Raw genomic sequence first — 27,813 nt, forward strand, 5'->3', positions numbered from 1 at the left:
TGCTTACCACACTCAGTGCAGCTGATGACAGTCTAAATTCTAAGTTTGGAGACTCTAATAGCAAACTATCTTAAGCTGAGTCTTAAATGCAAGCTGCATTTTTCTTTTTCCCAAAGCTCGTATGTGTGCAAAATGCAAATTTGAAAGTGCTGTTCCATTGTTTGCATGTAGTGAAGTTTCTCATTAAAAACAAACAGACAGACATAATCACTGCAGACAAAATGCATTTTCCCTGTTCTTATTTTCAAAATTGACTAAAACACTTTACTGAAACTTTTCAAAAACATGGAAAATTTAATATTGAATACTTAACTTTGGCAAAATTATGAAGAATTGAAAACAGCATTGTTCAGTGGAAAGCGTAATGCAGCTACTTTGTAAAAGGATCCCACTATACGCATTAGGAAAGTAATTTGCGTTTTTTCTATTCTGGATGCATTTTCTTTTTTTATTTAAAAAAGCATGCATTTTTTGATAATTGTTTGGACAATGGCATATGATTTCTGTTTTAAATTAAATCATGGACCTTTGAACATATGGAAAGAACACATTGTGAATTACAGAAATATGAATGAGATGTTAACGTAGCTTAAAATTCTGGATAAATTCCAATGTCTGCAGGGCTGCAGGATGCACATATCCACAATATCTTCAAAGAATGACACAGAGCAGACAATTCACTTCCCAAGTGTTAATGTACAAAAGAAGTTCTTAATTTCAGCATTACACATCTAATAAAGTGTGCTAACAAAGTACACGTTGGCTACTTCTGTAGATGACTGCAGTAGGCATTTGCCAACCAGATGTCAACAAATGACTCCATTTGTGTTCATTTTCTGGAATTTTGGAGTCTGCCAAATTTTAGATGTATTATTGAGGAGCCTTCAGCATCTCCACCTTTTAGAGATTGTCTAATATTTTAATCTTTGGAGGGAAAATGATCAGATTTTAGGATAAAGATTTGTTAAAGGCTTACTGGCTCGTTATGTATAGTTTTGATCTGATTCATACCTACGCTAAGTTATTTTAATATCGTAGCACTGAAGAGCCCTGGTTAGGCACCAGGTACCCACAAGCAGCTTAGAACAAGAGACCACAAGTGGTTAGAGAAAAATCCTAGGGAGCAATAGTACAACTTAATGTTTTCAACAAACCTACAGCCTATTCAATTTTTAGGGTTGTTTGTTTTTTTGCTTTAGTGGGATCCAAGAGGTACTTTGATAGAGCGGAAAACAAACAAAAAGTCAAGCAAGCAAAAAAAAAAACAAAATGTTTCAAACATTAGGGAAATCTGATATTCATTTTTACCTCTCTAATACTTTGTTTAAAGGTGTACTATTCTGTGTGCACAGCTTTCCTTTAAAAAAAAAAAAAGTTACATTGTACCTGTTAAATTTCAGATGTCCACTTTAATTTTAAAAAACAAATTGTATTGCAATAGACAGGAATGCTTTCCACTTACAGAAATTGAATCTTTCTTGGCATTTATAGATTTTTTTATTTTTTTTTTTTTAATTTAATTGCCATTTCCATGTGCCTTTGTGCTTTGGTTCTAGCCAGCTGCTAGAAAGCTGAAGTGTTGCCAAAGAGCATATTTTAGCTTTATTTCTGGCCTGCACAGATTTAGGAAATACCAGCAGTTGCACTAAGTCCGTTCTCATGAGAGAGCTAGCACAAGTTTGCAAATCAAAGAGCTTATAATAAGCATCTAAACATTTGTTTGTTTATTCAAACTGCTAAAGCTTTGGAGATTTACTCATCACGAGAGCTGGGTCACATAATATTAAATTTGAATTTCCTCCTTATTTCTAATGGAAAGCATGGACAAGTTAGCATCTCAGACAGAGAAACTGGAGGTTACACCATAGCTGCCTGTACTCTGTCTGAAGAGGAACAATTTCAGCTCTGTCTCTCCTTAAAAGCAACCATGTTACTTAGTTGAAAATCTGCAACTGTATTTAACAAATGCATTTGCAGCTGTTGGGATATTACTTAAGCATAAGTTCTTATAAATAATGGTCCTTCACTGAAAACCCCAATCCTTTAGTAAGTGTTGAAATGTAAGGTGTAGTATGGTATCTGGTACTTGCTTATATCTCAAGTGCTTTCTTGATAATAAGTTGCCTTTTTTTTTTTTTTTTTTAATCTAGATTGAATCAGCTTTGCTATCCTCTTACTAGAGATTTAAATTATATGTGGGATTGATCTAAGAGTATTGATAATATTATGTACTGTGGGATATTTTAATTTAATGTAATACCGTTTATTCATGTTTCAATTTGTAAAATACCAGAATATAATTGCAAGGTATAAACTTTCACTAAATTATATTACAGAGGTGCTTTAAGAAAAATATGTAAATTATTTAATTTAAATATGTTTCATACTTTATCTTGTGAACCCTTTTGTACAGTGAGGAAAGATTTACTTTATGGGTAAGGATGGTGGGCCTGAAGTCAAAGACAAACAGCTATTTATTCCCATGTAGCCTTTATTCCTCTGTCATTTGTGAAGTATCAGAAATTCTGCAACTTATCAAATATTGGTATTGATAATTGTAACCAAATTTCAAAATGTAATTTCACATAGAACATAGACTTCCTTTTATTTCATCTTAATAGAAGTAAGTCTAGGTTAGGAAGAGCTGTAATTTCAAAACAGAGTTAATATTATCAATGTTTTAACTCAAGTTCACCAACAGGAAAGATAAATAAATTCATCTTTGCTTTACAGCACAGTAGTAGTTCATTTTTCTCAAAAGACTGAAAAGAACTAAAAAGAGGTAGATCTCTAAGTACTGCATTATTGTTATTTTCTGAGAAACTGATGCATGGTTTACTAGAAATAACAATGTACGTTGATAATTATTTCCTTTTATCTGCATGGAGATTGATCTGCAGTTCTTCTAGATGTGTTTTTAAACAGTAATTTGGCAGTGCAAAACAAAACACAGAAAAGCCAATAACAGTATTTCAATAGGAGTGTTCCCTTTACAGTTTTAAGTAGAGATGAATTCAGAGCCTTTTCATAGGTATTCTGTGTCCTGCGATTCCGGTGTGACAATCTGTGCCTCCAGTGCTCCTGCTAATGAATCCTGGTGTAGGAGCAAAATGTACCAGGAATGTCCCTGCAATGATTTATACTTACTGTATCTTATTTGTAATAGATAAAATTGTATTTCCCAAATTGCTGCAGCTTGTAATTTTTACTTGGTCAGTGTCATCATGCAGGTATGTTGTCTATTACGATATTTTTGTCAAATTTTTTAAAGCTCTACTGAACTTTCTTGTAACCTACAGCTACTTTTCTGAATTTCTTAAGCAGCAATGAAAAAAACACAACCTGTAAAAGGTACCATCAGATATATCACTTTACATTGCAAATATGTGATCTAAATTCATGGTTAACTAAGCCCATCCTGGGCAAGGGTATTCCTCTTCTGTTTTCCGTAAAGTGCTTACAGGTTTTTAAAGCTTTTTCAGCTTCTGAAGCTGTTTTTTTTTTGTTGTTGTTTTTGTTTGTTTGTTTGTTTTCCTTTCCATCTTTCCCTTGATCTTCTTGATTGTATTAGTGCTATCTTGTCAGATTCCACTGCAAGGATATTTGAAAACAGAATTTCTACTGCAGGGACCTCAATTTCAGATGAGCTGAAATTTGGGGGATAGGCTACATGCACAAAAGAGATTAAGCTCATTACAGGCTTGGCTTTAAATAAGGACTGGACTGCAAGATCAAGAGTAAGGTACTTAAAGCCATTTTTAAATATTTTGGTGTATTTTCTCAGGTTGGGTATGCATGTACAGTAATTCCCGTTACGGAAGAAAAGAGCATAATCAATGCAAAAAGTTTTATGGCATTCTTTACCCCTGGAAGAAAAAAAAATGGTGGTGGAAAATATTAACCAACCAAAATATTGGCAACATGTAAATAGTATATTCTCCTCCCACTGTGGAGGAGTGTAAACATTCAACATTGATGTGCAGCAGGAATGGTAAGATTAGCAAAACTGCTCGATGATTCATATGCAAATAACCATGCCAAGTGCTGTTCACATCCAGTCTTATTACCTCTGGCACATTCGCATACTACAGGTATGTTTTGCCACATGGTAGCCAGCTAGCGTAGGGATTGCCTTCATGAAAACACAGTGCCTTTGCCCTTGTTCTCTGATTCCAGGCCCTCCTTCTAGTTAGTACTGCTGCACCACTGAGGGCTGTTACCGATGCTGTGTGCAGGTGCTCACCGCTAGCTCCCTTGGGCAGCTCCTCACTAAGCAGACTGGTGATGTTCATCTGCTTCTGTCCTGTGGTGCAGAGAAGAGGAGGAAGCTGCTTCTGAGTCATTCACTCTGCTCCCTTGACAAATGAATCCCGTGGGATGGCGGGATGTGTGAAGCCATGTATCCACAAATATTTTCCTCTGGTTTCAGAAGTGGACAAACATTTATGGCTTTAGTTATTTCTTTAGTAATAACACTAAAACTTTGATTAGCTTTGTTACAGCTTTTAACAAGAACACCCCTTTTTTACTGTTCGATGTCTGGTATATCAGCTTCTCAGATGAGCTGCATTTCATATTGCTCCTGCTATTTCACAATTTTTACAATTGCTCTTTCTTTAGGAATATAACAACAGTTTAATTACATCATGATGTTAAAACACTTCATGATGTCTTAAATCGTCTGTTATCTGATATGACACAAAAAAGCACATTTTGGTTAGTGTTGTCAAACTCTGATAAGTAAAGCTAACAAGTGTTTAATTATATCAATCAAAATATCAATATTAAAGGAAAAAAAATCATTGTTTCCAGCCACCTTTTTTATTTTTATAGGAGTTTTTGGGTGTGTTTTGTTTTAAAGAGCAGACAGTTCTTGCAGGGAGTAGTCAAACCTAATTCTCATGGAATGCATGTTTCCAGTAAAATACCACTAATTCAAGCCGAGTTCCCAAGTTTCTTTATGTCAGAGCAATGCAAATGACATTTTCAAGAAAGAATGGAAACACTGGTCCCACAGGGATTTGTAGGAAAGACAGTCACTCACACTTGTGTATGTAAAAATTACGTATAGCTAAATATGATAATGGATTCTCAAATGTTACCAGCCTACTGATTGAGAATGAAAAAACTTGAACTAAACATTTTTCTTTTTTTACATTCTGATTTTTTCACTTCTCCGTAAAAAATAAGAGGTTGGATTCAGTGTTTGTATAGAGACTGGTAGGAACCTATGTGCTTTAAAAAGAAAAACGTCATTCTGTAAGACTGAATGTAAACATAGTTAATTTGAAATATGTTTTTGCCTTAATGGTTTAAAAAAATAAAGTATTTTTAAAATGAAATTAATGACCCATGCCAATGTTTTATTTCCAGGAAAATAACTCATGGTGGTGGTGTGGTTTTGAGACAAACGTTGTTACCCTCTGCTGACTGCCTCTTGTACTTTATCCAAAGCTGTGGCAATGTCTTAACTGAATCTCTCTTTTGATGAACGTGCATACATGAATAGCTTTTATGAACAAGAATGTAGCTCTGTCTGAACTCATGTACAACCACTTAGGTTCTCAACTGATAGCTTGTATAAATATTTGCAGAATCAGAACCTGGGGAGTGCAGGGTGGTGGCACACCTGGAGAATCCTCCCAGGTTCTCTATTCCCGCCCATCATTCTTGTGAGAATACCAGTGGCATGAATGGGTGTTTTGTATGCTTCCAGTGTAATTAAGAATTCTAATGATTTTGCCTTAATTTGATATACAAGGCCCTCCTTCAGAAAACACTTAGCTGCTTAACTTTATACCAGGGAGTAATTTTGCAATTTTAGTAGTGAGCAAGAGCGGATAAATCAAGCTTTGATGGGCACAGTGCCAAATTCTGGGGGGTTAGCATCAAGTGTTTAAAAAATAAAAAAAAAGTATTATATACATTTGCTATAAAATAAGATGTGGGTATTACAGGGGTCTTTAAAGATGTTTCAAATATCATTCTGTTTTTAAAGCGTTGATGTTGGCAAATTAACTGTTAAACATTCCATTAATTTAGGAACATGTATGTAATATATATGCATTGTTTCCTTCAAGGGGATTTACCCCTTTCTGGGGATTTACTGAATTGGTAAGAAAAATTACAGTAGTGTGAAGAATCACTTTTTTTTTTTCTTCTATCAGCTGTGTATTGGAGCATTGAGGGTCTGGTTTTCAGCAGCAGAAAGTACCTGGGGAACCCAATAAAACCAAGTTATAAAGGCTCTGTATATCTTGAAAAGAGGGCCTCATAGCTGATAAGTGAATGCCTGCGTTCAGTAGGGATATTAGAATGCAGAATACACAAATTTTAATAGTTGGGCACAGATAATAACCCTTTACCAAATTACATGTAGGTCAGCCTTCTTTCCCTAACGCATGGACTACAGATGACAATGTATCTGACAAATCTGGGCTACTGCACCACTTTGTGGTACTTGCTTCGAAGTAAGTTTTTCTTCACCTAAAAGATGCGTGTAACCAGATAACTGTGAAGCAGAGGTATCCTTAACTTAGCATTTTCTGTTGTACTGTACTTAAACTAGGTGTGCAGGGCCAAATCAAAGATTGTGTAGTTTCAGATTTTGCCCCCGTGTAATACTGATTCCACTCCCCCCTCCAGCTGAACTTAAGTACTGAAAGGTAGAGTCATTTCTGAGGGGTTTAAATGATTCTTAGATTGTGATTGCAAAGGTAATAATTATGAATAAATGAGTTAACTGTGCTTTTCTTAGAAGGCACAGAAAAAGTTGAATGGGAGGGAATACAGCTCAGAGACCAGAGAGAGCCTTCCCAGCACACAGTGGGTACACCTTCCATGGCTGTGGCATGCCTACATGTCATGCTACCCAAAGGCACATTCTTACTGAGGTGTGAACTGCTCTAGCCAAGCTTTTAAAACCTACTTTCAGGCTAAGAGTTTAAATACAACCTGCTGCAAATGTTATGAAATAAAGGAAATAAACACTTAGATAATGTTTGAGAAAGACATTTGCCGGTATAAACACATGATATGATTTCACATAAGTATGTTGGTTTTTGTCAGCTTATGCCTACAGTTTTAAGATGGAAAGGCAATATGATTCCATTTATAGCACCTCACTCTTCAGAATTCTGATTTGAGAATGAAACTGAACTGAAACAAACTAAACTGAAATTTAATGCTATTCATTTTAAGTAAGTTTTATATCACTTTCATTGAAAGAATAATACAGAAGGATGCTAAAATATTAAGTTCTCACATGTAACTTTTTTAGGCAATTAATGATGCGCATGTTTTTTATGTTTTAAAGCAACCAGAGCTTGAAAAATATACTAATAGGTCCATCGTTGCTACTCTTAGTAACTGCAAGAAATTCCAATCTCCAAAAGGGTAAACCAATATCCTGGGCTCAGTAAAAACACAATGAAGGATTTTAGGACACTAGAAAGTCTTAACGAACTTAAACTATCTCACTATGTTGATTGCTTTCTAACAGATGGACAGTTTTAAATTTAAATTTTCCTTGTAATTAAGTCAATGTCAACACAGTTAATCATGAAATTAGTATTTAAACTAAACACATTGCTTTTTCCCTAACAATTTTTTATGTTTTTTTCTTTTCTTTTTTGACTGAAACTGTTCCTCAGATCCCTACTGTAGCTGTTCAATTGCCCAGTTTAGGAAGGAATTGAGCTTGGGAGCTAAATAAGGGTCCTTGGGAGCATAATAAGGGTCCTTAACATCTCCTATTGCTGTGCAGACATGGGCTGGATGATTGAATAGAAAGTGACTGCAGACTTGCATCACATTTATTTATTTTTTTATTACATTATAAATGCTCTTACCTTCAGAAGTCTTAATGCTGTGATATTACCGAGATTAGGATCTTGAATCCAGGTATTTCTGTGGGTACCTATGACATTTTCTCCCAACAGTTTTATTTTACACTTAAAAATAAAGCTTTGAATTTCTTTCCTACTGTAATCTTACCAAGCTAGCACTGTCAGGTTAACACTTGGTATATATCAACTTTCTTGGACGTATACCGAATTATATATACCAAATGGATAAATCTCTCTGATTTTTCACAACACTGTGGGAATGTCAAGAACAATACAAAACAGTGAAATAACAAATGAGAAATCTGGACATAGTTCCTATACTTTAACACTGTTTATTTTTTTTTACTATATGCATTTGGCATGTGACAACAGGCTTGTCTGCCTTTCTTTCTAACTTTTCAACACCTTAAGGTGTTATTGCTGGTGCTGCAACTGCTGCATGATGATGCTTGAAGCCAAGCCAGTTGTAAGGAAATATGTCACTGTTTTCTGTAGTAGTGAGCTGATAAAGGTTACTTCTTTAAAAGGAGCAACATGATAGTCTTAAAAAGGAGAAAGCAGAAAGTGAAGCCAAAGAACTCTCTCTCTCTCTTGTCCTTCAGTATTTATGTTCTTGTATCCATCTTTTTACCAGGGAAGGATTTTTTCTGGGGCTTTCTTCTATCCATATCTTCTTGTATTTCCAAAGGAAAAGCCTGTAGGTTTTCATTCACGCAGGGGAGACAGAACCTTTTGGAATAGAACAGACTACATTCCTGTTTAAAAAAAAAATAAAAAATGTTAGTGGTACACAAAATGGAACTGCTTAAATTCCAATCTCATTAAACCACATTCGTATTTAGAATTCTTCTTATGAATTAAATTATTCTTCTAGGTTAAAGAACAAAGCAATTTTGCTCCTTCCTTTTCAGTAATTCTAACATCTGGTTAGAGCTAACTGAAAAATAAAAAATTGGACTGTAACAATTGCTAACCAAATGAACTATCACATTGTTCACTTTAAAGAAATGACCTTCATCAGCTTACTACTACAGAAAACAGTTACTCATTTCCTTTCAACTGGCTTTTCCTTCAGCCACCATCCATGATTCTCCTGGAGTTATCACTAAATTCTGAACAGGAGTTAATGGGTTAGCAGGAGCTGCTGTTGCTGATGGATTATCCCTGGAGAGTTAAACAAGAATAAAGACATCAGTTCAGATGGATCAGAACATCTTTCTGGGAGTAAGAGATTCTTCTAAAGCTAAATCTTCATTTAGCTGTTTGAGATTTCTACTTACTGGGAGGATCTTTTGACTTTCTGCACTGGCATTTGAGACTTAAAGGTTCAGAAAGCTCTTCCTCACCAATTTCCACAAAATGGCCTAAGGGCAAACACTATGACACTGTGATCTGGCATAGTTAATATTCGATTTGGTTAACAAGTGTTACAGACCCCAAATTTATTTTTCGTGCAGTTAGCTCTAACCAGGTGCTACAGTTATGGAACAGGAAGAAGCAAAATTGCTGGAATATTTTGATCCATTTGCAGTGCAGAGTTTGGACAACTGGAGGAGAAGTTTATTACAGTGTTATTTCTTTGCCATGCACGTGGTTCTGTTGTGCCGATCACTAAATTCCAAATAGGATTTAACAGGTAAGCTAGGGCTGGTGATGCTGATGTCTTTATTCATGGGGTTTTAAGCATAAAGACATCAGATGGATCAGGACATCTTTTCGGGAGTAATGGATTCCATGGGTTTTACCTAAATAGCAAAGTTTTCCTCTTGCCATGGTCATTTGTGGCTGGTCTTTCTCTGGGGGCTTGGCTTGGATCTTTCCACATTTCTGGTCTCACTTTTGTTTCCCATGCCTCTGTCTGCACTTCAGCAGCAGGCAACATATGATTACAACAAAATCACAATCACCCTGTCTCTGTGTGACTTTCAGTCCTGAGGAACAACTTCTCTTCATCTATTGTCCTTTTCTGCACTGGCTGCCAGGCTACTTCATATTCACAGCAGTGTGAGACCTCAGTCTCCAAAAAAGCGCTCTGAATGGTCTGAGGCTGGATTTCAGTTGCCCAGACTCCACAGCCTATTGTTTTTTGTCTCTTGATATCCTTAATACTTTAAGCTTCTGATTAAAAAGGGAAGATTAGACTTTAAGTTGGTCCTACTATTGTTGTTTGTGTTACAATATGGCATTTGGCTCCCCCGCCCCCAAGTTAATTTCATGGCTCCATAGTGATGGACTCTGCACCACAGGCTCTTGCTCAGCAATGGCACAGGAGAGGAGAGGCTTTTCCCCCTCTCTGCAGATGGGAAACTGATACGTGAAGACCCAGCCACTCACAGATATACAGGCACTCAGCTTGCAGCCTTTTAGCTGAAATGAGTTGCCAACTTCTGCTGATTTCCACCTATGGAATTCATGCAAAAACTATCACTATGAACCATGCACTTCTGGATGCTGGGTCCACATACCTTTAATCCTCCCCTCCTCTCTCGGTAATGGGATAATTCAGCCTCTCTGTTGTTTTAAAGCCATATGAATTACACTTAAGGTGTATATTCAAGCCCTTCCTTGATCATAATCCTGATAGGACTCTGCCCTTAGTTGGATAGCTGTTTAATTCTTTAATGTGTTTTACACCTTCTGCAACCAAGGCAGGAGGGATCATTTTCATTACAAACTAAATAATCCAGTGCAGGCAAAACTGAGCTGCCAAAGCTGACTGACAGTTTATTTCTGCTTTCACATGGATCATGTCTCAAAGTTATATATATAGGGGTATTATCTTAACCACACTTGTAAAGGAAACTCTAATGTAAAGGAAAGGTTGTGCCTAACCTTGTCCAGGACTGACCTTACTGGCCTGACCTGAAAGTTGAGTGGAAAGTAGTTGTAGTGTTACATTTATCATTTAATACCTACAACCATGTCCAGGATCAGTGTTTACTCAGCTTCTGCTGTGGTCAGCAATAAGGGATGAAATTTGTATTTCTTCTCTAAAAGCCACTTCTTTTAGGTGTTTAAAACCTCTGTTTAGTAAGTTTTGCAAGAAAAAGAAAAAGCTGTTTGAAATGACTAATATGGTCAGCTTTTATCATTTCCTCTCCCCTTTTCTGAAACAGGAAAAGGGCACTTGACCTTCCTAAGGACTTTTACCAGTAGTTTTATTATCCTCCTTTTTATATTTTTTGGCATGTTTTAAGACATTACAGATAATGATTAGAATTATTCCACTTGGACCAAATGCACTTACTAATACATTATGCTAAAGATTGGTTCAGCACAGTGATGTGTGCTGCAAGCTGATTGAAGTAAGTGAACTTGGTGAAACTTCAGAGAACATTTGAAAAAGTGAGCTTATGACCATTATGCAGAACAGTTGCTAAGTCTTGACTTACTTTGACATGGAAACTGTAAGGAAAGACCCTTCAGATAGCACAGGATGTCTCAAGAAAAGCCTAAAATTTGATCAGCCTCCTTGGATATAAAAGCTAGCAAATTTAATCCAAGCCCTTTGCCAAATCTAAGGTCAGAAAAGTCTTACTCTTAGCACATGTTAGCCTACTAATATTTTGAATTAACATAAAAATGACAGCAATCTTTCACTGAAAGCTTTCCATCATACTGGTCCAGCTTCTTCCCAACAGTGGCCCAAGAAAGAACGATTTTCGTTAACTTCAATTCCTATGTTAAAACATTATGGAAATGCTCAGTGTAAGGCTGAGTTGATGTACTTAGGTCAAGCATAAAAAGGAGCCAAAACAACCCACAAAGATATTAATCTGACTTTGGCTCTTTCTACTGCCTTGGAAAGTTTTTACTTCCCTGCACTCTAATCTTCCCTACATGAAAGAGGAATAGTATGTGTTTACCTACTTTGGTGTGGGTGTTTAAAGCATTAATTATCATTTATGCAGATCTCTTTCAATGTTACCTAAGCAGCATTGCTAAATCGATTTTGAAACCATGGTTGTATGCATGATTCACTATCTAGCCTGGCCAGTTTGGTAAGGAATTTATTTTCAATAATTTACAAGCAAGGTTTTGCCTCGAGTGATACCAACAGGGCAATCTTGAAGACTCAGATAACAACAAATAAATGACCAACATATTTCTCCAATAACTAAAATAGGCAAGAATGCCAAAAATACTAAAAGAGACTTTTACTGGCTCACTGCTAATGTCCTCCATGCTGTCATGCCCTAGATAAAATTTTCAGTTAAATAAATCTTTTAAAAGACAAAGGCCCGCCTTCATTCAGAAAAGGCACACCGTGTGGAAAGATACTGAGGCTGAAACTCAGACCTTCTGACAGATTTACTTGTCAGATTTGAAAATATCTGTTAAATCCTTCATAAAGTCAAACACTCCTTAATTTGGGAATGCAAATAGTGAAATGAGCTCAAGTTTGCCCCAAATGTGCCTGAGATACTAATTCCGTGCTGCTAAAAAGGAGGGATAAGCCTGACTTGTTATGGCAGGAATCAAGCTCACAAGCCCAAACTATCTGGCTAGCTCTACTTGCCTGTATGTTTGCTCCTCCTCTGGCTGTGTGTGGGAGTGAGGCAGCTACCAGCCAAGACACGGACATTGTCACTAGGAAGATCTTGCTCCCATATCAGCTTTGCCTCCACACAGTGCACACACACACAACTGCCCTAAGCTTGTTGGCTCTGGAAACTTGACCCAGCTATCGAAAACATAACCAGAGAGCACTGGGGCTTCATCTGATTCCCTTATTCCCTTCATCTGATTCTCCTTAGTGCAGCGGGCCAAATCTATCCTTAGTACTACCTCCCTGCGAGTTAGGTTAACACCTAAACTTATCCAAGAGTGCCAGTTTTCTTCAGCTGTGTCTGTATAACCCTCTAAATTTTGTCATTGGAATTTGTCCCTTTGCTTTTTGCTCAAGAGAATTTCATATGCATTGGCATATGAACTGTCTCAGTTGTCCATACCATCTCACCTCTGGCTCTGATCAAGTCAGAGGTGTTCTTCATCCTACCTTCATCCAATTATAACTGGCCACCAGAAACCATAAAAAAATTCCACACCTTTACAAAGTGCACATCTGTTTTTTGTTGTTTTGTTTGTTTTAAACTCATGCTGCCAGCTACTTTCATCAAGTATCACGTCACTGAAGCTGGCCCCTAGCAACTGCAGCCAAAGAATGGGCTGAAAAGGTTGTATTTGAAAATTGCTAAAGATGACACGTTAGCTGACACCAAGGCACATGTGATTTAAGCACATTGCTCCAGGTTAAGAACAGCCACATTGATAGAGAAGGCCGGGATATGGCTGCTCTCTGTGCTGACACGGTGGTGTCTGGTTGAACAAACACATGCTGTTGTCCAAATAAACAATCCAATGACATGTCCTCATGGGTTGAATCACCCATGCATCTGACTATTACATGAGTCCTAAGTCTCTTTCAGCCACAGAACTGGCTTGATAAGGGAAAAGAGTAGAACCTTGAGTTTTCCCAATTCATTCTGCTGCCTCAAAGAAGCACAGTACAGCCTCCAGACACTGATAACTGTGTAATAACTTGTCTTCATTTTTGCTTTGAACTCACAGCAAACAAAGGGACCAGTTTGGCACTGAAGAGAACTTATTAAGACAGCTGTAATTTTGCACCACCTTTCTGGACTGCACTCAGATTCCATAGCTTAAGGTTGCCTACCAGCTGCTATTCAAATTCATTCTTCTTTGGAGAGCTATCCTAGCATTGCACAACTATCCTCCCTGCTCACTTTCTACATCCAAGCTTTTGCAAACTGGATGGCAACCTTGTGTTGTGGATGCAAACCTAATAATCCATGGGCGTTCATAACCCCTTTAAGGAAGAAAAATCTACCATTGGTATAGTACAATATACCATGAGACCTTAAGGTCTTGAAGTAATATGTGAACTCCCCTTCATTTTCATGTGTTAATAAAGAAGAAAGAGCATGAACTGCTTTTATGAAGCTAGACTGTGCTCTTCTGTAAATGACACACTTAAATTTGCTGATCATTTCTATTTTATACAAAGAGCTTTATCTGGGAGAATCAACAAGAACATACAATTAGCCCACCTTAAAAATAGTCTCTTTGGGTTTTTGTTGCTTGCTCTTTCTCTGATAGATCACCAGGGCTGGAACAAAAAGTGATTGAAAAAACTTGTTTTGATTGCCACTTACTGCACCAATGCACACTGATAGGCCACACAAACTGCACAGAGACCCAAGGATGAGGATTTTTTCCTTGTCAGGTGTGAAAGGATCCTTCATGACATAGCAGTCTTCCAAAAGCCTATAAGAGAAGAATGTCATGCTTTCAAAGATAGATCTTGCAGTATGGGAAGAGTTGAAAGGAGGCAGTTGCACAACTTTAAGTAGGATTTCTGTTCTGAAGCTGTCTGCATCTGAGTATAAAATAAAAAGAGCTTTCACTGCTCTTAATTATTTTGGTGCTGTAAAGCTATGGTTCCCATCTTTTGCTAGCAGGACCTACTCGCAGAGAACATTACAATGATATGAAATATTCTTACTTTATGTCAGAGACTGTACTGTTTGCTTCAGGGTAACAAGGGAGAACATTTATTGATAATTTGGCAACCTGCTTGGGAAAGACTAAGGCATTATGCTTTCCGGGAGCTCCAGGCAAAACAGTGCAGAAGTCTGTTGGGTGTCTGTCTGCACAGGGCACCCTGCAAGGCTGGCTTATTCTTGCATCAAGCTTGGATTCTGTAGTAATACGGAGTACAATATATATTTAAAAGGTATTCTGTTAACTCATACTACCTTTTAATTGCCTATGTACACACACACATGTATTTACACGTGCATCTGTAAGTGCATTCCTTTCTCCTTTCTCCTTTTCCCTCCACTCAATGAAAAAGTGGCAGGGCTTAAGCTTTCCACTGGTAGGAAGGATCAGGGATATTTAAATGGCAGATCACCTTCTCAACAAGTCTTCTAGTGTACAAAGACTGGATTACCTTTACAAAGCTCCCCTTGCAAGATTGAGTCTTAATGTAGTTATCACCAGTGCAGAGTCCAGGCCATTTTACAAGCCTTCAGGTTTGGCATGTTTCCTGCAGTACTGCAATTAGGCCCCATGAGTGGACCAGAAAATAAGTCTATAAAGATAGAATGCAAAGCTTTTTCTTCTATGCACATACAAAAATGTTATGCTTCTGCATTATTCTCTTGCTTTTTGAATCCCAGCAATTCAAATAAAGCTGAGATGCTAAAACTGAGCTTGGATAACCTAGTTAAGGTTCATGTTCAGCTTTGAATCACACTCTTTATGAAGGGACCTGATCAAAGGGGGTCCATTTCTCTTCTGAGTGGAAGACGGGAAAAACAGGAGCACTATGGGATTTGGAATGATAAAAATACCTTTGCTTAAGGATAACACATCAGATCTCAGCCCAGCTAACTAGGTGGTGACCAACAGCTGTTTCCGTTTTGTAAGAAAGCGAGCAGCCTTAGTGGGATGAAACATTGAGTACATGCCTGACTTCCAGTTCTAGTGAGTTCCTGGCCATGTTTGCCTGATGGGTTTGTTGAGTGGGATGGCTTCAACAGAGCTGCTCATGTATTTAAAGCTGTTTTGTTCTGTGGAGAGTTTGATGTCTACAGACAAAGTAGTAACTGCATTTTTTCTGGTCAACCTATCCCTACTTGGCAGAGAAGAAAAAGGCTTGAATCTCCTAAAATGTAGGTATGTACTAAATTGCCACGCTTTAATGTCATACAATCAGACAAAGAATTTTCTAAGTCATGCAAGAAAGCATCGCTGTTCAAAACTCCACATGCCAAACAGCTCTTAAAAACTGTATTTACCATACATATTTAATTCATACAGTGTTTATGTTTTGCCCAGATGACATGGCTGCAAGGAAATGCTGTGCTGACACAGTCAGTGGTATTCTAGTAAGTAAATTATGGCACAGGTAAATTGTAGGGTGGCCAGCAGGGCTGGAAATACATTAAATACAAATCTTTGCATGGCACTGAAGCGGGATCATAAAGTTGGTATCTGTCCTTGCTATCAATACTGTACAATTTATTTCATTTTTTTCCGTTGGAAAAAAAGAGGTCACTAAGTACCAAACCTCCTATTCAGGGTCAATATTGTGTATTACTGGGTTAACACATTGCACATCATTCTGCAGCACAAGGCTTCTGATGCCCATAGCAATACTGAAATCTGTAATGTGAAAGACTGTACTTACTCGATAGAGCATGTGTTTGGTGGTTTCTGCCCATAGTATGTGTATGGAGCTGTTAAGCCACATAGCTGACATTTGAACTCTCCTGAAGGCTGAGGTTCTTTGGGAGAATCCATCTTTAAGTCACCTACAAGAAAAGCAAAAATCTTACAGCTCCAAAATGCAGTACATGCCTGCAACTAAACAGAAAACTGACTATTGTAAACCCTCGTTAATACATCTTTTCTCCCAAACCAAGTTGGTTTCCTATGTCCCAGTTAAATTTCCAAATTCCTCATGTGAAAGACTTAGAAATTACAGAGTAGGAGTCTAAATATAAAAGTTCACCTATTCACTTAGAACTTGAATCTGGTAAAAGGCCTGGAGCACAAGTCCTGTGAGGAGTGGCTTTGGGTTGTTCAGTCTGGAGAAGAGGAGGCTCAGGGCAGACCTTATTGCTTTTTACAGCTGCCTGAAAGGAAGGTGTGGGGAGCTGGGGGTCGGCTTCTTCTCACAGGTAACCAGCGATAGGACTAGAGGGAATGGCCTCAGGTTTTGCAAGGGAAGGTTCAGGTTGGAAATGAGGAGACATTTCTTCTCAGAAAGAGCAGTTAGGCACTGGGACGGGTTGCCCAGGGAGGTGGTGGAGTTGCCATCCCTGGGGGTGTTCAAGGAAAGGTTGGATGTGGTGCTCAGGGACATGGTTTAGTGGGTGATAATGGTGGTAGGGGGATGGTCGGACCAGATGATCTTGGATGTCTTTCCAACCCTACTGATTCTCTGTGTAATCACCCGGTATCTAGGTAGAATATTGGCCCATTCAAACCCCACAGGACAGAGACGGTACTCTCAAAAATGTTTGGGTCTTATACCTTTTATGAAAATAGGCAGAAGAAGGAGACTCTGCTTTACCTTCATTGAAGATACCCGTATATTTCTATAAATGAGAGACTGAAATGAGATGACTGAAAGATTTCGGTCACCCACTACAAAAGTGTAGTTATCAACACAAGGCAGAAAACATCAGAAGCTGTGCTTTGTCAGCTTTGGTGTCTATGATACTACTTGTTTAAAATCTTGGCCACAGATTTCCATTTGGGAGCTTAGCCTTCACTGATTCCACTATATGAGAGTCACACTGTGCAGTTTTCAAAAAGTGTGGTGTAGCACGTATTCTTTTAGGACCGACTTTTTTGTGCATCCATGATCAGATCAAACACAGCTAACCATGTCCATGCCCAAAACTTGCACCTATCCATGAATGAAATGTGTTTACTTGTTTGCAAATCAGGTATCTTTGCTCACCTGCACCATTTTCTTGAATGGACACTTTCCCCCTGCAGCTAGTAAGAAATGTCAAGTTTTAGCTAATGCCCTCATGCCTTGCACAGCATGCAGCTTTCAGCTATAAACCTCTCATCTTTTTTTAAGTGAACCAGCGCCGGCATCAAGCTGTTCAAAAATGGATGCTAGGAAGTCAGATTTGGACAACATCTGAGCAGTTACACTGTCCATGCTCACAGCTGAGCTGACATCCAGCTCCCTGCTGCCTAAGGACAGAAGGTCATTCCCCCTCTTCTTGGCCTTCCATACGTATCCTTCCCCTGCAGAGCTGATTCAGTTCACTAAGGCTGTGTCTCTATTTATGTTTCAGCTTAGGTCAGGGGTGTTCTTTGGGAATTAGTTGCCTGACTGTCCCCACTTGGTCTGCATCACGAAGCAGTCTTAAAGCACACAAACTGGACAGTTTCAGATAGAGCTCACATGAAATACATGTATGTGCTCCAAAAGCATATCTAATACACCCCGACCTGAACACCCAACTAACGGGCATTCCCTCTACAGGATAGGACTCGAAATACCCTGAAACATATAGAGTGGGCAGCTGATACCTGGCATCAAATACTTCAGTCTATGGTTTTACTTATTGTAACGCACCAGTTACTAACGTAATCAAAAATAAAAGAGCTACCTTTTTTTTTTTTTTAACCTCAATGCCTTTTTTTTTTCCTGTTGTGGGATAAATTGTCTTGCAGAGGAATCCAACAACTTATAACAGTAGCAGAAGATAAGAAGCACAACTACACAGCCAGAAGGGGAGGGCTGAGATGAGGGACCTGTATTTCCCCCTTTCAATGACAGTAAGCTGCTATTTCTGCTCACCCTATGTGGTGAAACTGAATCCTTAGAGACATATGCTGCTAAGGTGAATTGGGGGCAAGGTGAAGTAGAGCTGTGACTACTTGTCATGTAATATTCCAGAAGAACAGGGAGCCCCAAGATCCTCAGAGGTTACAGAGGCTTCATAACAGACACTTACTTCATAAAGTCCTACCCAGTTAAATCCTGAAACTTAACTTTGTGAATAATCTCCCTTACCTTGTCATTCTTTGACCACCAGCCTTTCCACTGCCATTCCTGGCATTTCTGTAATACAGGTAGTTCTTCAAATATAACACACACGGGGCTGGGTACTAGTTTCATAAATAAACACAACTCTTGAATACCTAAGGCAACTACGTTTTTTGCAAAGTTATGTAAACCCTGGATATTATGTATTTTACCTACCTCATAGGGATGTGGAGAAAATTTAACGAAGTGCTTTCAGATTTTTCAGTTAACGTGTAAACATAATAACATATTTCTTCCTGTATATTAAAACTGGGATTCTTCAAACTATACAAATTCAAATAGGAAGCCTGCTTTTTGACCCTTACATTTTAGGTTTAAAACATAACCCCCACAAACATACCTAAAGTTACTTTTTTTGTTGGCAGTCCGTAGCAATACTGAGACATTCACCTGTCTGAATGAAATTCAGTCTAGCACACTATGCAATTTTTGGACTTTTTTTTAAGAGGAAATAATTAACCCTATAGAGGTAGAATATGGAAATTTATCTGAATTAAATAGAGAACACCATCACAGTGATCGTTTTGTTAAAATAAAGCAAAATGCTAAGAAAAACAAAAACAAAAAAGGATATTTATGGCAGTTGGTATCACAGACTTTGGAATGAATGTGTCCTTATTCCAAGTCAAAAGAACAGCCCTGGCTTCAGAGCTGAAGTGTGTTGGATATAGAAACACCTGCTCTCATATAGACCACTGGAATGTAGAAGAGAATCTGTTCAGTGACTACCACTGGGAAGGAATGATATCTATGTACAAACAGATATTTGGCTATGCCAGTTGAAAAGCATATGATCCTGCCTGCAAGGCACAGATGAATTTATGACGCTTTCCATTTTACTTCAAGCTTGTAAGTCACTAGTATCAGCTGTAGCAAGTTTTATTTCATTGGGAACGGCATTTGTCCTGAGAGCTTGTCTGCACAGCAGCGCTTAGGAAAGTTAAGGTCACTAACTTAAGGTGTGAAATTGACACACACACACAGATTTCAGGGTGAATGCTCCCACTTGGAAGAAAAGTTTGCTATATAACAAAGTAAAGCCATTCTCCTTCTGAAGAAAGAATTTTAATGACATGTAATAAACTTTTTGTTTATGCATGTGCTTCACAGCTTTAGTCTAAACCAGCAAGCAGAAAAATCCTACTCACAAAAAACTTCTGGTACTTCCAAAAAGCTCATCTGCAATTAAAGAACCATATTTTTATGTCAGACAACAAATGCACAAAAGCAATTCTGGGATAAAACCACAGTCAAGATAGACAGACACTGACAGACACCAAGTATATACCAATTACACGATGAAGGATCTCTTGAGAAGGTAAAAGTCAAAGACGCTAATCCTATTATAATCATGACAGGTAAATTTGTGACCTCAAGTGACTTGAGTCATTGCTAGTAATGGCACCAAATGTTTCTGTTTTCTTTGGGAATTTCTGAAGAAGCACGTTGTCCCAGTAATGTGTACCAAAAAAATCTTCAAGAACAGCTTGTTTAGAACCAAATTCTGCCAAGGGCTTGACATTTTGGCTGTAAGCCGCAAGGTGCTTAAACACATACTTACTTGAAGCACACGCACAGCTCTTCTGAAAAGAACAACACAGCTACCAACACACACTCGATTATGAAGCGAACACTGAACTAGCACGCTCAGCAGAAACCTGCCAAGTCAAGCCCAGATTGCTGCAGGACGCGTGAGGTTGGCCCAGGTGTCATGGCAAGAGGTAAAGCACACTAATCTGAATGCCTCGCTGAGGAAATAGTTACAGTAAAAGAAAGGCCCAGGTTAGACAGCAGTGCTGTAACAGTGTTGCTCCATGCTGACTGATATATGATACCCTATGGATGGAGGAAATGGCTCCCAGTGTGGTTCTCTAGGGACTCCTAAAAACTTCAGGCCAGTTCTGCTTGGAGCATTCTGCTAACAGGCCTGGAAGGCATGCCAGAAGTAGTAAATCACCACCAAATTGTCAGGGTCAGTGGCAAAGTAGCGGCACTGATAAGTAATCTGATTTTCTTTGCTTGAAACCTTGTTAGTGCAAGTCTTTACAATGCAAAGGTTAAAGCCTCTCTTAATACTCCATGGGAGACTTGTGTATTTCTGAATCACCAGTAAACTAGAGCAATTATGCAAGAAAGAAACTGCTTACAAACACAGACTTTGGTCGGAAGGGATGTCAGCTAAAACCAACACTGACACACCTTTAATCCTCTCCAATTAAACCCATTTCTTCTTCCTGCCAAGATTTTCCTGCCATATCCAGTGCTGATGATGGTGACCTATTAAAATATTCACAGCTTGACCCTCAGTGGGAAGGAGTGCTCTCTGCTGGAAGGCTAGGAGCCTCTGAATTCATAGCCTGGTTGATGCCAAGCTACTCTGAAGCATTTGTCATGATATAAATTTAAATCCACTTCAGCACCAAGAATGCACTCACCTCCTTCAGAAAAATCCATTGCCCAACTGCCCAGCTAACGATGAAGCAGCAGAACCTTCTTACTGCTAGTTAATCCCCGCCTGAACAGCTCTCTCCCTCCAGTTCTTTCATGTTATTGCCCTGAAGGCGTGTTTAGGGCACCTGTTGGCTGCCTCCCTGCTCTTCCTGAGTTGACTTACCTTGGGCTCAGGGTAAGGAATTAGCCCAGGAATGCAATTTCACCAAGCGCGGCCATTTGGAACTTCTACTCTTATTACCTCTCCCAAAGATCACTTGACTGAATTAAGCCTTGACTTGTTGCAGCAACTTCTTCCTTCAGGCCAGGAGGCTGGTGCTGGTCCTGCTGTGCTCCTTCTGCTCCGAAAGAACTGATGTCTCAGCAGGACACAGGCTTCCCTCTGGCAGGCCCCAAGCCCTACTTTTTAATGACGGCTAGCCCGGGTCCCTGTGGCAGCAAGATAAGCAGCCCTGCCAGGGACTATGTTATAGGGCTCGCCCTGGAGGTGGCCAGAGATATGAAAGCATGTTTTCTGAACACTTGGAGAGAAGTGTTTGAACAGGGAAATGTGCCAGAGGAAAGAAAGGAATAATATAGACAAGCAAATCAAAAATATTCCTAATGTAAAGAGGTTTTAGGAACGTAAGATTCATCTCAGAAAGGCACCTATCGATAAAATGCATGGTTTAACAAAGCTGAGAAACTATCACTTAAAAAAAAAAAAAAAAAAAAAAAAAAAAAAAACACAACTAGCCCAACCACTCCTTACTGGAACATGGCAGCAAGCCAGCTCTGAATTAGACAGCATTTAATAAAGAATTTCAAATTAGGTGAGAATTTAACAGCTTCACACAGGAATGCTGCAACAGGGCACCAGTTCCCGGGTACATAGCGCTGTCCTCTAGTGGACACACCGGAACTGTACAGCCCCGCTGCTTGGCCCTAGTGCTGACAGTAGCTGCTGGGGATTCCTTTTCCAGCAAACCAGCTGTTATGAGTGGCTCAGGTGTAAAAGCCCCACTGAGTGGATGATGCAGTGAGGGTGAATTAGAGTAAAATAAAGGCAAGTTGCCCAAGCACACATGGCAGAAGCCATCTCTCCATGTCTGCCTGCAGAAGCACAGTGAGTGGTGGACCTCTGTTGTGTGACAGAACAATCCTGCAGAGGGAGAACTGCAGGGTCATTAGTTCTTCCTTTCCTTCCCCTCCTCGGGCCCTGAAATTATCTACGGTCTTTTTTGTTCTTTTGCTCAATTCCCCTCACTACTCTTTCTTCTGGTCTCCCAACTGGCTTTCCTAAGCAGAGTGCAAATCTTATCACACATCACTATCATCCATGCTAACCGTTCTATACATAAAATGGCCTAGAAATTACTTAAAATAAGGACAAGAAAATTTGTTTCTCTTCTCACAGCAGTTACAGGGACTTGGTGAAGATGCGGTAACATAGGACACCCAAACAATGAAGTGAAAACAATTAATACAACACCTCTTCTGGATCACAGCTATTCCTTGCCAAAAGAGGGAAAGCAGACCTGAGGTCTGATTTCATTAAATCTCCCTTTTGGTGTAACCAGATTAAGTAAGCATGCTACAGCCATAGGCTACCCAGTCCTGAACTGATTTCGTTCTCCTTCCAAACTGCTGCTCCCTATTATAGCTTTGTTAGATAAATATCCATAGTGGGGAAGAAGAAGAAGGTAGTAAGGCTCTGTTAATATATGTGATGATGTTTCCCTTTAAGTTGTCCTTTAAGAAAAGTTATGGTGGGCCACACATGTACCAGTGAAAGTACCAGCATGGTTAAGCATAATCTAAACTTAGTGCAACAGTTTCCTACGTAGCCTAAAATAGGAACACTAAGATTTGGTGGAAATGCAGAAGGGAAATATGGGAAATAAGACACTGCAACTTGACATAATCCTGAAAGAATTAAATATAGCTTCAGTGATTTATCTCTCTGCAGAAAGCCAAGTTGGTACTGGAAGGAAATATCCCCTACTACATGGGGTTGCATGCTGCAGTGTCCTTATTGTGACAGGCAGCGCCAGCTTTCCTGTGACCGGCAAAATGTTCTTATTAACATACCAAGGGAAGAGAATTCTTTCTAGTAAGATGTGGCTGATGCTCTCAGTTTGTTAGGACTGATCAGCAAGTGAGGACTTCATAACAGAGAAAAGCAAAACCTTTAAAAAGAAAACACAGAACCATTGGGGTGGGGTGGTATGGGGTGCATACTGCCTGCTTCAAGGAAGTTTGAGAATACAGAACAAAGTCCTGACCCCACTATATGCGTAACACTCTCATGCACATAGCCCCCCACACCTTCTTGCAGGCACATCCTCTTCCCCCGAAAGGCGCATTCCTCAAGTTTTGTTGTCCCAGCTATTGTGAACAGCAAGCATGAGAAAAAACAACAAAGTGAGAGATGTTCCCTATGAAGCCCCCTCCCACTTAACCCTTAGAAACCCTTTTCTTTTCCAGGGTACTTGGTGGGAGCATTAAAACTTCCTTTTTTTTCCCAATTACAGTGCAAATCAGAGCTTCAGAAATGAGCTGGCAGCTTCAAGCCTTCCTCACTTATGCATGTAGTAAATTCTTTTCCTGACATGTAGCGATATGAAATAACATGAAATCAGCCAGGCACTACCACCATGAACTTTTACCATGTTTTCCAGTTAGTCCCTTCGCTCTTCTCTGAAAGACTTTGCTTTCAACCATTACTTGGATTACTTTGCCTAAAAGTAAGTACAGAAGCTAAGGCTGAACTTGCTTCTCTCAATACCTGATACTCTCACTAAATATCAAGGCTCACTTCCATGATTTTCTGTAGACACAGATAAATGATATTTGTTATCAGACAGTGGGAGACATCTTTTACCACAGACAGACAGTCTATTGTTTTTTTGTGTGTGTATGTGTGTGTTCTGTATTTTGCACAGCCTGTCAGCCAAGCATGTGCGCTTATGCTCTTCTTCCCCTCCAGAGTTCTTTTGAACAAATTTCCTGCTCTGTTCATCACAGGTGAAACAGGAAGGAGGCAGGTTTTTCACACTGACAAATCTCACGATGGATGAAGGTGCACGGATCTTAGAATTCACCCCAACAGAATGGTCTGCTCCTACTGGGTCATATACAAGGAGAACAGGTGTGCAAAATCAGGGTAGTTGTGTCTTGCTGCCCTAGAATCTCAATAATCCAGTGACAATCAGCAGCAACCTCAATGAGTCATAAATATTTAAGTAGCTTTTCTTTGCCTTAAGATCTCTTTATTCAGCAAGCGTAAATGGGACTAAGACCTCACTGAGGACCAAGAGAAGAGTTTGAACTGCAGAGTAGAGCTAGTTAAGTAGCAAAGTTGATGGGGTCTTGACAGAAATTTTATAGGCCGTATGTTTAGGTCAAGAGTTTGTAAAACTATCAGATACAGCTACAGATAGCACTTAAGCATGCTGTGAAGTTTATGTCACAAATTTAAATGCACATTTCCTTTTTGCACATATGCATACACCTGTGATTAATTAGTAATAACTGAGCAATGGAAAAATTATGACAAAATTAACAGGAGGGGAAAGAAGGCTTAGCAGGGAATTATCGGGTAGTTATAAGACAACCTTATTGGAGGCAACATGTTTCATGGGTCAGCTGGCCAGTAAAAAGGAAAAAACAGAAAGAGCCGGTAAAAAGGGTTCAACATGCACCGAGGAAGGAACACTACAGAACAGTCATTGTGATTTATACTTGTGATTTATCACAATCACTTGTGATTTATACTGGTTGAATGGGTTAAAAAAAAAAAAAAAAAGTTTAAGCTTTTTTGGTTCATTGATTTTTGTGCCAACAAACACTCTCCTTTAGCAAAAAAGGCCAGCGCAAAGGTAATGTACACACTATTTCTGTTTAGTGCCTCAACAAGTCTGCGGAGCAAGTTTCCATTCCATGTCAGGTTGATAACGGAATCCAAATCTTTTCCTACTGTTGCCAACAGATAAAAACCTCCTTCAGTCAGAACACCTCCAAGCAAGTATGCTCTATGGTTGCTCTATGTCTGCAGAGTAAATGTTTCAGGGGATTCTCCAGTGCTCTTGATGATGCAACTTTGCCTTATTTGTAGAGATGTACATCCTTATGGTATTTGAGATGAGATATAAAGTAATCCTGCTGTTACAACAGCTACGTTGCCCAGCAAATTTCTCCCTTTACTTCACAAATCAATACATGAGGAAAACAATGTCTTTGACGTTCCATCTTGGAGCATGAAGGACTTAAGTTTTGTCTATGTATCTTTAATTTCTTATCACTTTAATGTAACCACTTTTAGTGTAATACCTTCATGTAGGATTAGTTATGGTTACAAAATTGTGTTCGTATCAGTACACCTTGCCAACTAGACCAGTTAAGGAAAATTAATCAACATATGGTATCTTTGCATTAGCATAGGTCTACCAGTCCCTCCAAGGTATTATATTGGTAAAATCAGAGCAGGGAAAGGTACTAATGGAAAAATCTTAACTAATGCACAAACATGTGAGTGCTGAGGATTGGTCTCTTCTCCCAAGCATCATGTGGTAAGATGAGGAAATGGCCTCAAGTTGCGCCAAGGGAGGTTTAGGCTGGATATTTGGAAAAATTTCTTCACTGAAAGGGTTGTGGAGCGTTAGAACAGGCTGCCAGCTTAGCTGCTGAGTCACCATCCCTGGAGGTCTTCAAAAACGACACAGATGTAGTGCTTTGGGACATGGTTTAGTGGTGGGCTTGGCAGTACTAGGTTAAAGGTTGGACTAGATAATCTCAGAGGTCTTTTGGAAACCTAAATGATTACAAGAGTCATGCCCAGTGTGTTTTCTAGGAGTCACACTGGTATTACAAACTACTAGGACACATCCAATTCTCTGATTCACAGATGCCTAGAGATGGAAGACAGCTTAAGGGACTATTCAGTCCATCACACTGAAGACACAGCTGGCTTTATGTATGTTGATGTCACTTTGCAGTGTTCATAGACTCTCCTTCCAGCTCAGGTGCCTCAGAGACATTGTTATAAATGAAGTCTCAACTCAATCTGAATTTAGTAATATTAATAAAAAAAATATTCATAAGAAGTATAACAGCTATAAAAGGTATAAAAGGCAAGTAAAAAGCACTGGGTGTGCGGAGAGTCTACACTCCACCAACAGGCACACACGAACATCAAACATTCTAAATATACAGAACATTGCCTTACATACTAAATGCAAGTATGCCTATACATTTGTACAATCAGAAAAGGTAACAAACAATCCTTTAAGTTCCATGACTTAACAGTCTCCATTTTCCATTCCTTTTCTTGATTACTAACAAGTCTCCATTTTCCATTCCTTTTGAACAATATGTCTCACTTTAAGTTGTCAAGCAACTCGGTCTTATGGCCTTATGTATCCTGTTCTTCCCAGATTGAAGAAAAACATATCCATCTCCTTTTCAAGGCCAATGTGGCCTGGGTCAAAAGGCATGCTCAGGTCAACAGAGAGCGTAACAGCAAAAGCCTTCGATGGCTGTAGCAGCAGAGGGGCCCATGGCGTAGCAGTTGGATCAGTAAAGGAGCCCACAGCTCCCTCACTATCTGGCAAGCCACATGTTTGTGATTGTGGCTCCACATGGCTCTTTAAGGCCTCAGAGATTGCTCGCCAGGTGCCAAGCAATCCCACTGCAACCTTGTCATTTTTACTTGCAGAGTCCCACACCTTGACCTCAGTTTGGTCCCATATTTCAGGCTCATAAACTGTCCAATAAGGAAAACTAGCTGTAAGGTTACCAGGACAGTCTTTGTTCCTAAGGACGTATGATTCCCCATAATGCGCAACTGCTTACCAGCTAGAGGCAGTTGTGTGCACGGGTCTGCTTCTCTCAGCTCGAGCTTCTCTCCAGCTCCAGTGCGCCTACTTCCAGCGACTTTCTGTACGAGCTTCTCTGAGCAGTTTGCTGAGTCTGGCCGAACCTATCTTCATGAGGCAATCAATGTGTCTGCTCCCATCCTGGTCTCTGTTCTGCCAGCCTGTTCCTCTTCACTTCTTTTTCCTGCTTATTTATTGATGTAACTTCATCGTGTTGCCTTTTTTATCTTGAGGGCAGGCTCCCCTCTTATGCCCTTCTCTCCACAGCAGTTCTTTTCAAAACAACTTTTCATTGGTCAAACAACTTTGAATATAACAACAACGACAGCAAACACCCAGAAACATCCATGCCTTAATGGCTGGAGAACAAGAAACAGGAGACTGCATGGAGTCTCCTGAATCACCCTTCTTTGTTCCTTCTAAGCTTTTACATTCCTGATGGCCTCATCGTTGGGAGTCTAATGTTATCTCAACCACGGGGCTTTCCAACCCCCATGGCCACACTCTCAAATCTCCCCCTTCTTTATTAATATCAACCATTTTCTCGACACGAATTACCACTCCATATATAACACATGACTAACCTCTCTTCTTAGGAGAGGACTCTCAGCACCTTTGAGATACGGAGGTATTCCCTGGGGTTCTCAGAGCAAATTCAGAAACTGTGCTGCCACCTCTCGTACATATTGAAAACTTCTCATTTTTAAAAGGCAGCTGAGTACCCGAGGGGCCATTTGTACTCCCAATGAGGCGCTCTGGCCTCCCTGTTCCTGTAGAGACGGCCCTCCCAGCCCAAAGCTGCGATCCCCAAACCACCAAGGTCAGCTGCACGCAACCTCGTACCAGCAGCGCCAGAGCCTCACTGGACACAGGCTTTCCCCCAAGCCCTTAAAGCCCATTCCCCGCGGCCCTTCGCAGGGCTACACCCCACCGCTCCCCGCTCGGCTCAAAGACCCTGGCAAATAAACCGGGCGCCCCGTGCCCGCAGGGCTGCACCGCAGAGCCCGCGGCGCACGCACAACCACCGGGCCCCGGCGCCGGGCCGCGGCCGGGC

The 27,813-nt window shown here is 39.7% G+C and overlaps 1 protein-coding gene across 1 annotated transcript; it reads right to left on the reverse strand.

The window, feature by feature from the left end:
* Nucleotides 1-137: 137 nt before the first annotated feature.
* Nucleotides 138-27,813, reverse strand: CDPF1 (cysteine rich DPF motif domain containing 1). Its single transcript, XM_082767347.1, has 4 exons — nucleotides 26,737-27,813; nucleotides 16,066-16,189; nucleotides 14,024-14,135; nucleotides 138-8,602 (listed from the first exon to the last, which is right to left on the reverse strand). Exons 2-4 carry the CDS (start codon nucleotides 16,176-16,178, stop codon nucleotides 8,453-8,455), a joined length of 375 nt encoding a protein of 124 aa, XP_082623473.1. The 5' UTR covers nucleotides 16,179-16,189; nucleotides 26,737-27,813; the 3' UTR covers nucleotides 138-8,452.

Source organism: Aythya marila (assembly GCF_965140915.1).
Source record: "Aythya marila genome assembly, chromosome: 1".
NCBI lineage: Eukaryota > Metazoa > Chordata > Aves > Anseriformes > Anatidae > Aythya > Aythya marila.